At 41.5% G+C, this 13,812-nt stretch overlaps 1 protein-coding gene across 6 annotated transcripts in view; it reads left to right on the top strand.

Moving 5' to 3' along the window:
• The window catches only part of tmcc1a (transmembrane and coiled-coil domain family 1a), a 58,510-nt gene extending 45,128 nt beyond the window's left edge, over positions 1-13,382 (top strand). For 4 of the 6 annotated variants that reach the window (XM_036578948.1, XM_036578947.1, XM_036578952.1 and 1 more), the window contains 5 exons: positions 5,725-5,982; positions 7,302-7,668; positions 8,222-8,507; positions 10,551-10,686; positions 11,523-13,382. In XM_036578948.1, coding sequence (XP_036434841.1) covers positions 5,725-5,982; positions 7,302-7,668; positions 8,222-8,507; positions 10,551-10,686; positions 11,523-11,837 — 1,362 coding nt within the window. In that variant the 3' untranslated portion in view covers positions 11,838-13,382. Of the gene's footprint in view, positions 1-3,136; positions 3,402-5,724; positions 5,983-7,301; positions 7,669-8,221; positions 8,508-10,550; positions 10,687-11,522 lie in introns of those variants that run through there. The other 2 variants (XM_036578951.1, XM_036578950.1) reach the window with 2 other exon arrangements.
• Positions 13,383-13,812: the final 430 nt, after the last annotated feature.

Below are 13,812 nucleotides of genomic sequence, written 5' to 3'. Positions count from 1 at the left end.
GCTTTATTGCCGTTTAACTGCTTGGTACCATTCGGCGAGTGGGCAGCGTGAGCGTCCTTATCAGGCTTTTGACGCTTTAGTTCAAAGGTGTCAGCTGCTCGACCAAACTGTCTTCTCTTTCCGTCTGATCTCAGTGGTTCCAAGTGGGTCATTTGGTGGTTAATTTGTGTGACACTTGAACCAGGCCATTTTTCTCCAGAGACTAGTGTTGTGTTCCAAAGTCAAGCTACATATTTTTTTAGATAATTTTTATCATTTTATATATTATCTTACTAACTGACAGCATTCAACTGAGTGAAGAACTGTTTAGAAAAGCCTATAAACTTTTTTAGATCATTTATCATTGTTGTATCATATCTCCATATACATTTTAATACATTATAATACATGTAAAACAATACATTTAATACAAGTCATTCAGAGTGGTCTGCTGGGAAATGCCCTGTTCTAGAGAAACTTGCCGAGTCAGCATTCTTCACAGTGGTGGGAATAGGAAACAGATGTCTGAATCATTTAGTGCCTCTAAACGTTATTACACAAAAGGGTTACAAATACACTGATGCCCAAAATATTGCTATTTGATAGTTTTGCAACAAACTTTCGGCTTAAAATGTGTCTGCCAAAATCTGTTCATGGTGGACAGGTGCAGGCAGGGTGCTGTAAGACAAAATAGTCCTTAAAGAAAACTTCTCAGATTTACTGCCATTTTTCTGTTTTCAACATTACACATACAAACTCAGAAGACACTGCAGGTTCACTGGTGGTTCTGGATAGTAAATAAAATGCTTCTACTGTCATTGTAGATATTATGACCCCTGGTTCCTATCACCACCACTGTAAAGAAATCCGAAATAAATCTTGAAAAGTCACCATTTTGGAGGTACAAGGTGACAGCGGTAATGCACAGCTTAAACACTGTTGAATAAGACCCTCCCTAGCCAGACTCCTACTTTGGGTGAAGTAGGCTGCATTACTGTATGTGCTTAATAATGGGTTTATTCACAGCTGCTTTATTCAGAGCTGGTGTGACTGCATGAGGCAATACCTTTAGCTGTTCAAACATTCCCATAGGCCATATCTGTGGCCAGTTAGTCACCCGGATGCCAGGTGTGATTCAAGGCACAGGCAGTGGGTGAATAACTCAGCAGGTATGCTGATGCTTTACTTCAGAATAGATCCTGGTGTCAGGAGTAAAAGACTTATCCAGAAATGTAATCTATCTGGCAGTTGAAATTAGCCGTGACAGTAATCTCCTCAGGCCACAACGTCATTATGTTTTTTGAGCGACGTTGTTTACTTTGCGTCCCCTGCTAGTTAAAGGGGAACTCCAACGATTCAAAGTTTCTCCATAATTAAATGGTTAACATCAACAAAAACATTCGAAGTGGTTTGGTGTGAAATGCTCTGTTCTAGTGAAACTTACAGAGTCAGAATTGTTCACAGTGGTGGTGATAGGAACCAGACATCTGTTGAGTTTAATTACTCTAAAAGCTCCCTCCCAGAAAAGTATTACATTAAATAGTTATAAATTCACTGCCTCTTGTCTGAGACATTGTTTTACAGTAGTTCTATAATGAGGTTTTGGTCTAAAACATATTTTAATCAACTTGTTTAATACATTCATGGTGGAGGGATACATGAAGGGTGTTCTAAGGCACAATATTCCCCAAAGAAAAACTTATTTTTTTCAGATTGAGGATTATTTTATCATCGTCAACGTTACATAGAAGTAAATAAGATAGTAAATAAAATTGCTATATTTGCATTGTAGACATCAGGACTTTCGGTTCCTATCACCGTCATTGTGAAGAAATCTGAGTCTAGTTTCTCTGCAAATAAACCATTTTACATCAAACCACTCTGAATGACTTTGTTTACATCTCAACCACTGTTTTATACAGAAATTCCCCTTTAAATAAGCGTAATGGTGACCATTTTTCCCCACGCTATGTTTGTGGTCTTCACTAAACAGGCGAAACCTGCCTGTCCTGACAGGACCCCCGGTCTGAATGAGACTTGAATGTCAGTGGGCTGTGTGAAACCTCTCGCTTTTGTCCAGCTCTCCTCGCGACTCCCACGTCTGGTTTCTGTTGCTGTTCTGTTAAACCTTATCTCACAGACAGATCACGGTCTGATTTTGTTGTACGACAAATAATAAGATTTGTCCCTCCATATCAACACATACAAGATCTGAACTCCTGATGTGCCGTTTGCGAACAGTTTCTAAGTAAGTCTTATGGAAATCACCACAGACAGCCTGGCATTACTAGGCTATATGAGTCTGTTTACGTGTTTATTACACTCAAACAGGCACACTATTTATCGTGTGTTTTGTCGGTGATTTATGTTAGTAAAGTCTCCAAAATGTCATTTTACCTCATATTCATATTTATTTAAAGTAAAAAGTCACTTACTCAAACGGTTCGTCCTACCGAGCATGCGCAGATCATTAGTATTAGTGTAAGCTGTTTGAGACGTTTTATTGTGTTTTTAGCGTTAGTTCAGTGCAGACTCAGCTTAGTATCACTACTTATTATTACTATTACTGTTATCACCCCCGATAAGGTGACTTAGGGTATCAAAATATCCTACTTATTCTTTTAATGCTGATAACAGGCTATCAAAACATTAGACCTAAGGTTGGGGAGAGTGGGAGAAGAGCACTCAGAGGATTCCCAGAATACCGTGCGCCTCTCTGCAGCCTTTGTTTGGCTAAATTTGTTGAGATGTGTGAGTTTTGGTTGTGTTAAACCGTGTCCTTTTCGGCTAATAGCGTGCTGGAACTGTTTTACCATCGTCGTGTTACGTTTGCCTGTTGATGATCTGTCCTCCTTTCCCCTCTGAGTTTGCTTCTCCCTTGTGTTTACTGTCTTTCTCGAGAGCGTTTCCCTAAAAGACAGTGGTAGCTCTTACTGTCAGGTCATTTTGTGTGCAGGTGCTACAATGTTCAACCCGTAGTTTTAATGGTTTGTGAGTTATTTAGGCTGTCAGAATATCCCGTCTACACATTTATGCGCTACGTTATGACATTTCGACAGTTCGCCGTCTCTCTCGACTCGCTCACGCCACTTCCAGCAGCGAATGATTGACGTGCGCGCGCGGGCCGGGCGGCGCGAGCAGAGGAAGGGTGACATCATCCTGAGTGGCTTCGCGGTGGGCGGGGCCAGCGCGCGCGGAGCAAAATCCAGTTTCAGGTGCAGCTTGAAAAGGTTTTAAAACAAGTTTGGCGAGCCAGAGAGGCAGACGGGCTGCGGGTCCGGCGAGCGAGCCAAGAGCGGATTATAAATGAAGTGTCCACTTGAGCCGAGGCCCGCGGTGAAGGCGTGTACAGGAGAATGCACTGGGAGCAGGTTCTCCGCTTAAAGAATGGCAAGAACAGCCAGGTGGGAGACGGAGACTCGGTAACTAGCGGTTTTATAATGGTTTATTAGACCGTTTCGGCTGACTACAGCGGGCTGACTCTGAACAGCCAGTAACTCTAACTGTAGTGATAAAAGCTGCTGTTTATTTCGCTTTGTTTCCCTCGTGTCGGAAGGCTGTGAAGTTGCTTCAGTAGCGGACTGAGCCCAGGGGACTTTATCTTTCACTGAGGAGGGAGCAGAGTTAGCTCACAAAGCAGGATTTCTCAGAGAACTGGATACCTTAAGCCCAAAAGAGTGGGAAGTGTCCAGTTTTAGCGTTCATATGTTCTTCTCGTAGTGCACTGGACTGGTTTCGGGTTAAAGTTATCTGGCTAACTTGTGAAACATCCCTCAGCTACTGAGATGTTCCGGTGATGATGCGGTGATGGCTGTTTACCGTCACCTCTTAGTCACGTGACCCCGCGAGGCTGTTAATGCGAACTAATGTTTACGCACGTGTCTAAACGGGTTCATTGACTCATGCTGGCTCCGTCATGCCTGTACCGAAACTGGTAGAAGTGTGGAAACGGGGGCACAGCAGAGGCGAATGTGGCACACGTTGGTTTTACAGCTGAAGACTTGGGCATATAAGGTTGTCGGTACAGGAGGCTTTAAAGCAGTGGTCACCAACCCTCCTCCTGGAGATCTGACACACAGGGCTGGTGACCTCTGCTTTAAAGGAATGGTTCTGCAAAAAATGAAAGGTGGGCGATATGGCAAAAATATAATATTGCTATACTTAAAGAAATGTTCACAATACACAATATGTCACAATATTTATTTTTTCAGACACCTGATCAGCTTTAACAGAGAATAAAAGAACCAGTAGTGCTTCATTTTAAACAATGCTGTTAAAAACTGAATTATTTTTATTCAGTATCTGGTAGGCTGTGTTGCACTAAATCCAGTTGAACAGGACTAATTTTGCTCTCTTTATAATGAATGCAGTTGGTCAGTGGTCTACAAGTACTGACGATATGCACAGTAAAGCGAATTGTATTATATTGTGGCATAATTTATCACAACAACGATATATATTGTGATTTTGCCCAGTCTAAAATCAACACAATTTCCACATACCCCGTGCTTGTTGATCGTCTGAGACACGTTTGGAGTCCAAATTTTGCTTCCTTAGTTCAGAACTAGTGTCGAGGCTAATGTTGCTAACAAACACTAGAACTTAATAGTCACCTGAATAGCCCAAATCATTCAAAACTTCTTTCAACCTGCTCAAACCACATGTATGTCTTCAATAAGGTCGCACAGACTTGCTTATGTGGTTTCGGACACAGTATGACTGTCACTGTAAACTACAAAATCAGCAAAATTGTGGTCTGTAATAATACACTCTCCAATCTGTTCATCATGAATACAGAGGAATCTGATCCACAATCAGCCCTGCTTTGTAAAGTTCAGCCTTGGCGCTCTTTTTTATTTGTTCATTTTTATAGCACAGTTAGTCACACTTGGACGGGACCTGGATGCAGTTTGAGCGCATTGTGAGAAGTGTTTATTGTGGTATATATTTTTACTAGCACTATTTGGGCTATTTGGGTGGCTATTGGGTTCTTGGGTTTGTTAGTGACGTTAGCCTCACAGCTCCAGTTTGAAACTAAAGAAACAAAATCTGAGCTCCAAACATGTCTTGGCTGATCAGCTGGGGTAAGTGGAAAATTGGGTACAGCTCTTCCTTTAAAAGGGAGTCTCGATTGAGAATGGTTGTTCCCGTTTCACAGCGTCAGCACGCTTATTCTAAAGAACTCAGCGGTTTGTGATGCAGACAGATGAACAGGCACCTGACCTGCAGACAGGCGAGCAATTTCTCATAAACATGAGCTTACGAGGACGGAAAATCCAGGTTAATCTCCCCCTCAGGCAAAAGGGTGGCTGCCTGAAGTGATTTTAGGCGCGACAGCTCCAACGTTCAGGACGGAAACACTGTAATCCCACAATCATGCTAGTCATTTTTATATGTAGTTCACTCACCATGGAGCTGTATTGTGCTGAGTGAGTGATTGGCAGCCATAAATGTCTGGGTTTGTGGGTTCATCCAGTTGAGGGAAGTGACAGTATCATCTCCATCTTAAGGGTTGGGGTTATTTTAGGTTAAAGAGAGTGAGACATTCTAGAGAGGCTCTGACCTAATGCCTACAGAAATGGCTGGTTGATTGCTTCATCATGTCAGCAGAAGGCACGAAAAAACTTCTTTTTCTGAGCTGAGGTCATCAGTTGCTTTTTGTTTTCTTCCCTTTTGGCCTTCCTCTCGTGCTCTTCTCTTTTGCTCTACATTTCACTGACCTGCTGTTCTCTCTCTGTCTTGCAGATCGAGAGGTTGGAGGGCAGCCTCGCTCAGGCCGCATTGGCTGCCTCATGCGGCGCGGACGGCTCGCTGGTGGGGTCGGAGGATGCATCCCTTGACCCCCAGCGTACACGGCAGGCCATCGCGCAGCTGCAGCAGAAGATCCTGAAGCTGACAGAGCAGCTGCGCATCGAGCAGACGGCGCGCGACGAGAATGTGGCCGAGTATCTCAAACTCGCCAACAACACCAATGACAAGCAGCAAAGCTGCCGCATCAAACAGGTACCGGCAGGCCTGCCTTAATGCGTCTGTACGTCTCTCCATCAGTCTCTCTCTGCTATGTATTTCAGGAGATAAGTGTAATTTTGCTGTCCAGCTGACCTGATTTTTCTCTCGTCTGTGCCTATTTATCACCTGTTTATCTTTTAGTCTTGTTAGTTAATCTGTCTGCAATTTCCTCATTATCATTCTCTCAATTTCCTTTTTCCTTACATTCATTGTTTACTTGATGCATCTTTAACCTTTATCAACTTCCTCCAAATATGTGTGATTTCAGTTCACATGATGATATCATGGCTCAGCCGAGAGTTTCCTACACTGGAAAGCCATTATAGAGAACAAAATTCTTATTTTTTATCTTATATCATGGAAAAATGAAGTTTGCTTGCATTTTCTGAAATAAAAGCGTTTGATGTAACACATAAACACTGCTACAGGCTTAAAATGTCCCATTCACTTCCCAGTACATACAGTCCAAATATGAAAACTAAGCAGCAAAAACATCTTGTTTTGAGTTCACTGTTTCTGTGATGTCTCAAAAACCAACACGTATCCGAATATCCATTATATTCACCCTACAGTAGTTTAGCCCCACCCATTCACATTGATTCAGCCCAATCTGTTTTCTGAATAAAGCACAGTACAGGGCAGCCAACCAGAACAGAATTTCATTTACTTATATTTACATATTAAACACAGTAACAAAAACAACCTGTTTGCCTAATTCTAAGGCACAGATTTCCAACTTTAAGCTTGGAGTACACCTGCCAAACACATTTTAGTGTTTTCCTGCTCTAAAAATCAGATCAGGTTAGATCAGGTGTGCTGGCAGCAAAGGAAACTCTAAAGTGTGCAGGGCAGTGGGGTACTCCAAAAAACAGGAGTGGAAACTGCTATTCTGAGTAATAGAGAGGTTAGAGAATGATCACTTAATCATGAATTATGGCTGTTGTTGGTACATAAACCCATATAAACATCATTCGAGGATCTTGCGGAAAAAAACAAGACACAGGGAATAAGTAGGATATGGGCCCTATTAAGTAAATGCTTTTAAAGACCAATACATGTATTTGCTCATCACTCTTCCAGCACATTTCACACAGTACATTATAGGTATTCCTTCCACGGATTGTATGGATTGGTATGTTTGATATCTCATGGGACTGTAAGAGTGTACTGAATGTTCTCCATAGTTTTGGACATGGCCCAAACTGGTTGCCACTGATATTTATTAATTGTTAGCCACAGTAGCCCCTAAACAAAAAAAATCATATTATTTTTTCATTGACGCTTACCTCACCAGCTCCCTTTCACTTCCTCAGGTTTTTGAAAAAAAGAACCAGAAGTCGGCGGCGAGCATCGCGCAGCTGCAGCGCAAGCTTGAGCATTACCACAGGAGGCTGCGTGAGGCCGAGCATGGCGGAGCACCACGGCAGCCCAAGGACGTGCTGCGGGATGTGCAGCAAGGCCTGCGGGGCGTGGGTGCCCGGGTGATCACAGGTCTCAGCGAGGGTGTGGTGGACAGTGTCCGGGGCGGCCTGTCCAGCTTTTCGCATGCCACACACTCTGCGGCTGGCGCCGTGGCCTCCAAGCCACGTGAGATCGCTTCGCTCCTGCGCAACCGCTTCGGCAGCGCCGACAACATCAGCACGCTGAAGGATGGTGCCGATGAAGCCTGCAGCCCACCCTGTGAGAAAACATTTAATAAAAAACTGAAAATGTTTAATAAAAAACTGAAATATTGAAAATATTTTAGGCCTATGAGTACATTTTCCATCAAATTTCATTTTAAGGGAAAATTCTGTTAAATAACAAAATTCAAACTTCATTTCAAATTTTGTTCAAAATATTGTGAGAACACAGAGTCATGAGCTCAGTATTGTGAATTGAATTGAGTCATAGGCTGAATGTATGATTATCCCTACAGAACAAACTATCTCATTTTCTTATTACTTGTGAAAAATCTATCCATTAATAGCTAACACTAGCTGGCTGTCACATGCTTGAATTCCATTCAAGTCAAATGGCAAAATATTTTTGAGAAAATTAGCTAAATTGATACTATGTAAACTTATATTATTAATTAGTTGTTACATGAATAGCATATTTGAGTTCACAGAAGAGGTTATCTCATGATGAGAATGCAGATTTCTCTTGTAAATATAGTTTGATTACTGTTGGCACTGGACAAATTACATTGCTGAAACAGATAACCCATTAAAACACGTTTTTTTCTGTGCAGCACACCTGCAGTCCAGCCCCAAGTTTGGCAGTGAAGAGGACTGCTCAAGCGCCACGTCAGGCTCAGCCGGAGCCAACAGTGTGACAGGGGCCCCCGGGGGTCCGCCGAGCTCTAAGGGAAACACGATGGAGAGGGGACGTAGTGGGAGCCTGGAGATGCTGCTGCAGGAGGTGCAGGAACTGAGGGAAGCCCAGGCACGGCTGGAGGAAACACTAGATGGGCTGAAGAGTCACTACCAGAGAGACTATTCGCTGGTGATGCAGGCCCTGCAGGAAGAGCGCTTTAGGTAAACACGCTATACCTGCAACTGACTGCTGTTTTTATAATCAACAAATTTGCCTCGGCACAGTGGCATCATCATTCAGAGTTCCGTCTGTGAAACAAACAATTGTTTTATGGTGCAGTGATACAGTAGAAGTCATATCGCCCCCTACACCTCCTGTGGTGAACTGCAGTCTGTCAGAGTGATTATATAGAGATGATATAGATGATATATTTCTCTATAAATGTCTAAGCAGTTTAGTCAATTAATAAGAACAGCGCTACACACTTTAGAAAGCCAGTTTGGCCTTTATTTGTACGTTTGTTTTTATGTAGACCTAAAATAGATGTTCTAAATTTTCCCTCATCCAAAACGCAGATGGGCAAACAGAAGGAAGGAGAGAGAGAGAGGGGGGGGCAAAGGGAAAGGGAATAGGAAAGGGGTGATGAGTGGACGAGTGAATTTTTCTGCCTAAAATGTCCAGCAGTGGCCCAGCACTGTTTTCTTTTCACTAAAAATGGAAAGAACAGAAAAACAGCCGTTTAATGATAGTAACTGGCACAGAGTGTACCGGGCACGTAATGGGCGCTGAGGCGGGTGGGTTGTTCTTGACAGCAGTTGTTCCTCTTCAGTCTCTCTCTTTTAGATGATGTGTTGGTCCAAAAGGAAAAAGAATGATCATAAAAAACTTAAAAACCTTAACGTATGCTTACACTTAGGCTAGACGATATATTGTTTATTAATTGCTATTGAGATATTGTAACTGGCCTTTGCGATACTTATGTTGCATAAGGCCTCAATATGCAAATGGACCTGTAATCTATCAGTAAGTGTTTTTTTGTGTGCTGTGAGCATCTTGACCAACCTCAGATGTTCCAGCTGAGTGTTTCTATGGGTGATTTGGATGAACCAAGGCATTCATATGATCCCACAAATGTAAAATATTTTGGTTAAAAATTGCAAGCCACAAAAAAGCACTGTAAAATTGCATTCATTTACTGGCTAGTAGTTACATTACGTTCACAGTAATTTACTGTATTATATTAACAGTAAATAACAGTAACTTTATGCTGTGATGTCATAGTCACCTGGACCACAAGGTTACTGTAATGTAGCTGTATTCTGTTGTACTCCTACAGTAATAAGCTGAAAATACAATAATCTCTTGTATTCTTTTGTATTTTTTTGTATTTTAACAAAAGTAAACGTAATGCAACTTAGTATCCAGTAATTTATCATAAATTTACATATTAAAAATACTTCATTTTTACCATTTTACCTATAAGTGTAAATAAATGCACAAACATGGCCAAAAACCCACATATGGCAAAGCTAAAAATAAAAAAATTGCTGTCACATCAGTGCTCGATCATTTAAACAGTTGAAAAATAAATATTTATAGCATAAAACTTAAATACACCTTTTTAACTCTCAGTTTCTGTCATATCCCACAACACTGTGTGGTACAGGTCAACATCCACCTCAGTAACTTGCTGAGTTAGTACAGAAAATGTCTTTAGATTTGATTTCCCAATATAATGAAAACAGCCTTTTACTGTGAAAAAAATGTGTTAGATGTTGTAAGTATTGTGAAAAATAGATATAATAGTCTTAAACCACGTCACGTCACTTATGTTTTTAGTACATGGATATATACAGTATATACAGTATCACAGTCACAGTATACCGGAGTATCGTCTTAATGTGGAATTCTGTCTGTCATGCATGCCAAACTTACACAACCCCTACAGAATTAAGCCTGCAGCCTTGTGTTTTCATGTTAAGGAGTGGCTGCTTTTTTGAGTAATAAATAAGATCAAGTTCTTGTGCAAGACCTCACCCCCTTCTCTCTCACTCCCCAGTCTCTCTCACTTCACTCGTGAGCAGGCTTGATGACAGAACATGAGATCACCTTTCACACCTGAGACACATACAGACACAGATTTTGAACTGCTAAGTAATTGTGTGTTCTTCCTGTTTTTCCAGGAAACACTTGAAATTAACAGAGCACTCACTGTCTCAGGTTTCTGTGTATGTGACACTGACTTGTTGTGTGTGCATCTGTAGGTGTGAGCGGTTGGAGGAACAGTTGAATGACCTGACGGAGCTCCATCAGAATGAGATTCTAAACCTGAAACAGGAGCTGGCCAGCATGGAGGAGAAGATCGCTTATCAGTCGAACGAGAGAGCTCGAGACATACAGGTAATGTGTGTGTGTGTGTGTGTATGAGTGTGTCCAACAATCATTCTGAAAAAAGGGCACTGGGTGCAATACAGGATGAACCTGTACAGCAGTGCTTTGCATCATCATCAAAGCAGACTGTGACCTCTAGTGGCCAGATGTAGTAAATGCCAGGCAGAATGTATGAGGTGTGGAAAAGACAGTGAAGACCACTATGATCCCACAGCCTTTTTTGTACATATTATGGACTAAAATGATTGATTTTTGCAGCTTTTCTTAAAATTTTGCACTTTTTAGGGTGCTAGAGGTGTAGAATTTTCAGTGATGTAATGAAACTACTTGTATATTACATAAGCTCAATATGTCTACAGTCAAAGAAATAAAATAAAGTGTGTAGGTAGGACATTTCATAGCACTAAAAACTGAAGTTCTGTTGGAGATTTTTTATTCAACTGAGCAAAACCAATCTGTGTGGTATATAATTGGAGCTCGAAGTAGAATCAAGACATCTTAGTGACGCACTAAAATGGAAATCCTTGAAATAAATTCACATGGCCAACATTTTCTTTCTCCTGTTGTTCAGTGTTTGAACGTTTGATTTTTGTTACTATTAAAATGACTTAAAATTTAAGTCTTAAATTTTAAATTTATCTCTAATTTTTAATATTGACATTGAAAATCGATTTGAATCTTGACCTCAGAATCAAAAATCAAAATCACATCAAACCTGAAAATGTGTATTGTTAGACCCCTAATCGATGTGGTCGGTGTGGCTTTACATGACAATGGCTGGGCTTTGTATATGGCAAAGAAGCTTGATACTGATTGCGGGTGTGTTTATCTCTCCCTTCCTGTAGGAGGCGCTGGAGGCGTGTCAGACGCGGATCTCTAAGATGGAGCTGCAGCAGCAGCAGCAGCAGGTGGTCCAGCTGGAGGGCTTGGAGAACGCCACGGCGCGCACTCTGCTCGGCAAACTCATTAACGTGCTGCTCACGCTGATGGCCGTCCTGCTGGTGTTCGTCTCCACGGTGGCCAACTGCGTGGTCCCCCTGATGAAGACACGCAGCCGCTCCTTCTCCACCCTCCTCCTCCTCCTCCTCTTCGCCTTCCTCTGGAGAAACTGGGACACCCTCTCAGGACACACCCACCGCATCCTGCACACGCCCAGATGACCACACCCTCCTCACACCTCTCCAGCCAATGGCAGTGTGGCATGGCACTCCTCGCTGAGTGGGCTGGGATGTTAAGAGAGAGGGGGCGGGGCAAAAAACTGTGATTGAACTTTTTTAAGAAACAGGTGTACACGTTTACATTTTCGAAGAAAAAAAAAGTAGTCTGCTTTTTCTCGTAGAACTGCTTTTATTATGACGTTAATTAATTATATTGATATTATTCCAATTTCTAATAATTATTTTGTTTTTATCATAATTTTAATCAGTCTGATGTAGCATTAAGCTCCTGTTACTCTCTGAAACAGGTAATGGGAATCCATTGGTGTCATTGGATGTTGGAACTCAGAGTTGCCTCCCCTGACACTGCCTTTAGTAGATTTTTAGTGAATCTGATTGGCTGCCTTTAAAGGGGAGGTTTATGCACTTTTAGCTGTGAATGACAGCAGTGTTAGCCTACTCTGCCCTCACCTCGTTCACTGCACTGGATCTGAAGATAGAAGGAGAAGTCTTGTGTTGGAGGACTCACGTTTTTTAGGCAGAATGGACTGACGGACATACTTGAAGAGAGAGAGTGGTGCTTCGGGGACCTTTTGTGCTTCCATACTGTTTCTATTAGCAATGAAATACAACTTTCAGGAACTTTGTAAAGTGAGTGAAATACTGAGGCTGTTAAATGAAAGATGACATTGTCAAATGAGGTTCGACCACTTTAGTGACTGGAGCCTGTTCACCATGTGATTTCCAAGAAAGACTTGACCCAGAAGGAGTGTTAGCATTAACAATGAGGATGAGTTAATCATCGCATCAAAATCTCAGAACCTTATTTTTCAGTTTTTCAGTCATTTTTCCACAATTTGAAAGCACCAACTGGCCTCCACGTTGTCTGAACATTTCATGAAAAATGAACAGAAATGGTCCAAAATGACTTGCAATAAAATTTTTGTTGCATTAACTTAGATTAAAAGCTAGAAACATTTCCTTCCTCTGTAAAGTTACCATTTTGAGCGATGATAAGCAACATTACAATAACAGGATTACTATTATGGGTACAAACAGTTTAAAATGACCATGTTAGTTACTCAATGTGGAAAGTATGAGTGGGGAATTTTCTGTCTGCCACAAATTTGACCCTCTGTTTGCTCTCTACATGCCAGTGGAAGAGCCTTTATTGATTTTAAATGGAGATAATTGTGTATCCATTATCATTGGTACACAGACCTATCTTTCATAGTATTCGGGCTCCTGAGGTGTCTAGATAAGATGTCTAGACAATGATTTGATTGTGTACAGTTAATTTCAGTAATCTAGTAATTTAAAGTAGAAACCCTCTGGATCTCTCTCTGATGGTCCAGGTGGACAGGCTCTAGGCCCACTGCAAGAACAGTTTGACCTTAACCTGACCCCTGAGTGTGAAAGAGAAGAAGTGTGTTTGTGTATGTATGTGGATGTATGTACGTGTAGGCATGCATGCTAAACAACTCCAGTGCCTTCCGATGTCTCTTTATGTGTTTGAGACTTGTGTAATAAAGAGCATTCCTGCCTAGACAGAGAACACGACTGTGTTTATGACTGTAAGGTCGGGGATGTTTTGGTTTTTGCTGAATAATTTCAAAAGTATTCATGCTTTAAATGACTGATACTTTTTATACAAGCAACCTACACGTCTCAGCTGCAAAGATCACAGAGTTACAGCCTTTCACTGCATGAACGGCAGCCGTAACAAGATTATACTTTGAAGTAACACACAAAACCTCTAAGATGTGAATCAGGTTTGGGTTAACAGTGTTAGCATTTAATCTCCAAGAGAGTCAATTAAACCTTGGATAACCATCTCACTGATGTCTTATACTCGTGTCTTTTGCAGCACCCTAAGCGAGGAAATGATCAAGTTATTGTTTTGGATGGTTCATCAAACATATAACTAACAAGAATAAACAGCAAATTAAATGAGGCACCTTTTTGTGCTTATGGTGAG

This window comes from Colossoma macropomum, unplaced genomic scaffold, assembly GCF_904425465.1.
Source record: "Colossoma macropomum unplaced genomic scaffold, Colossoma_macropomum, whole genome shotgun sequence".
Lineage (NCBI taxonomy): Eukaryota > Metazoa > Chordata > Actinopteri > Characiformes > Serrasalmidae > Colossoma > Colossoma macropomum.
Note: the sequence above shows the minus strand (reverse complement) of the source record. Positions and strands in the feature narration are given on the sequence as shown.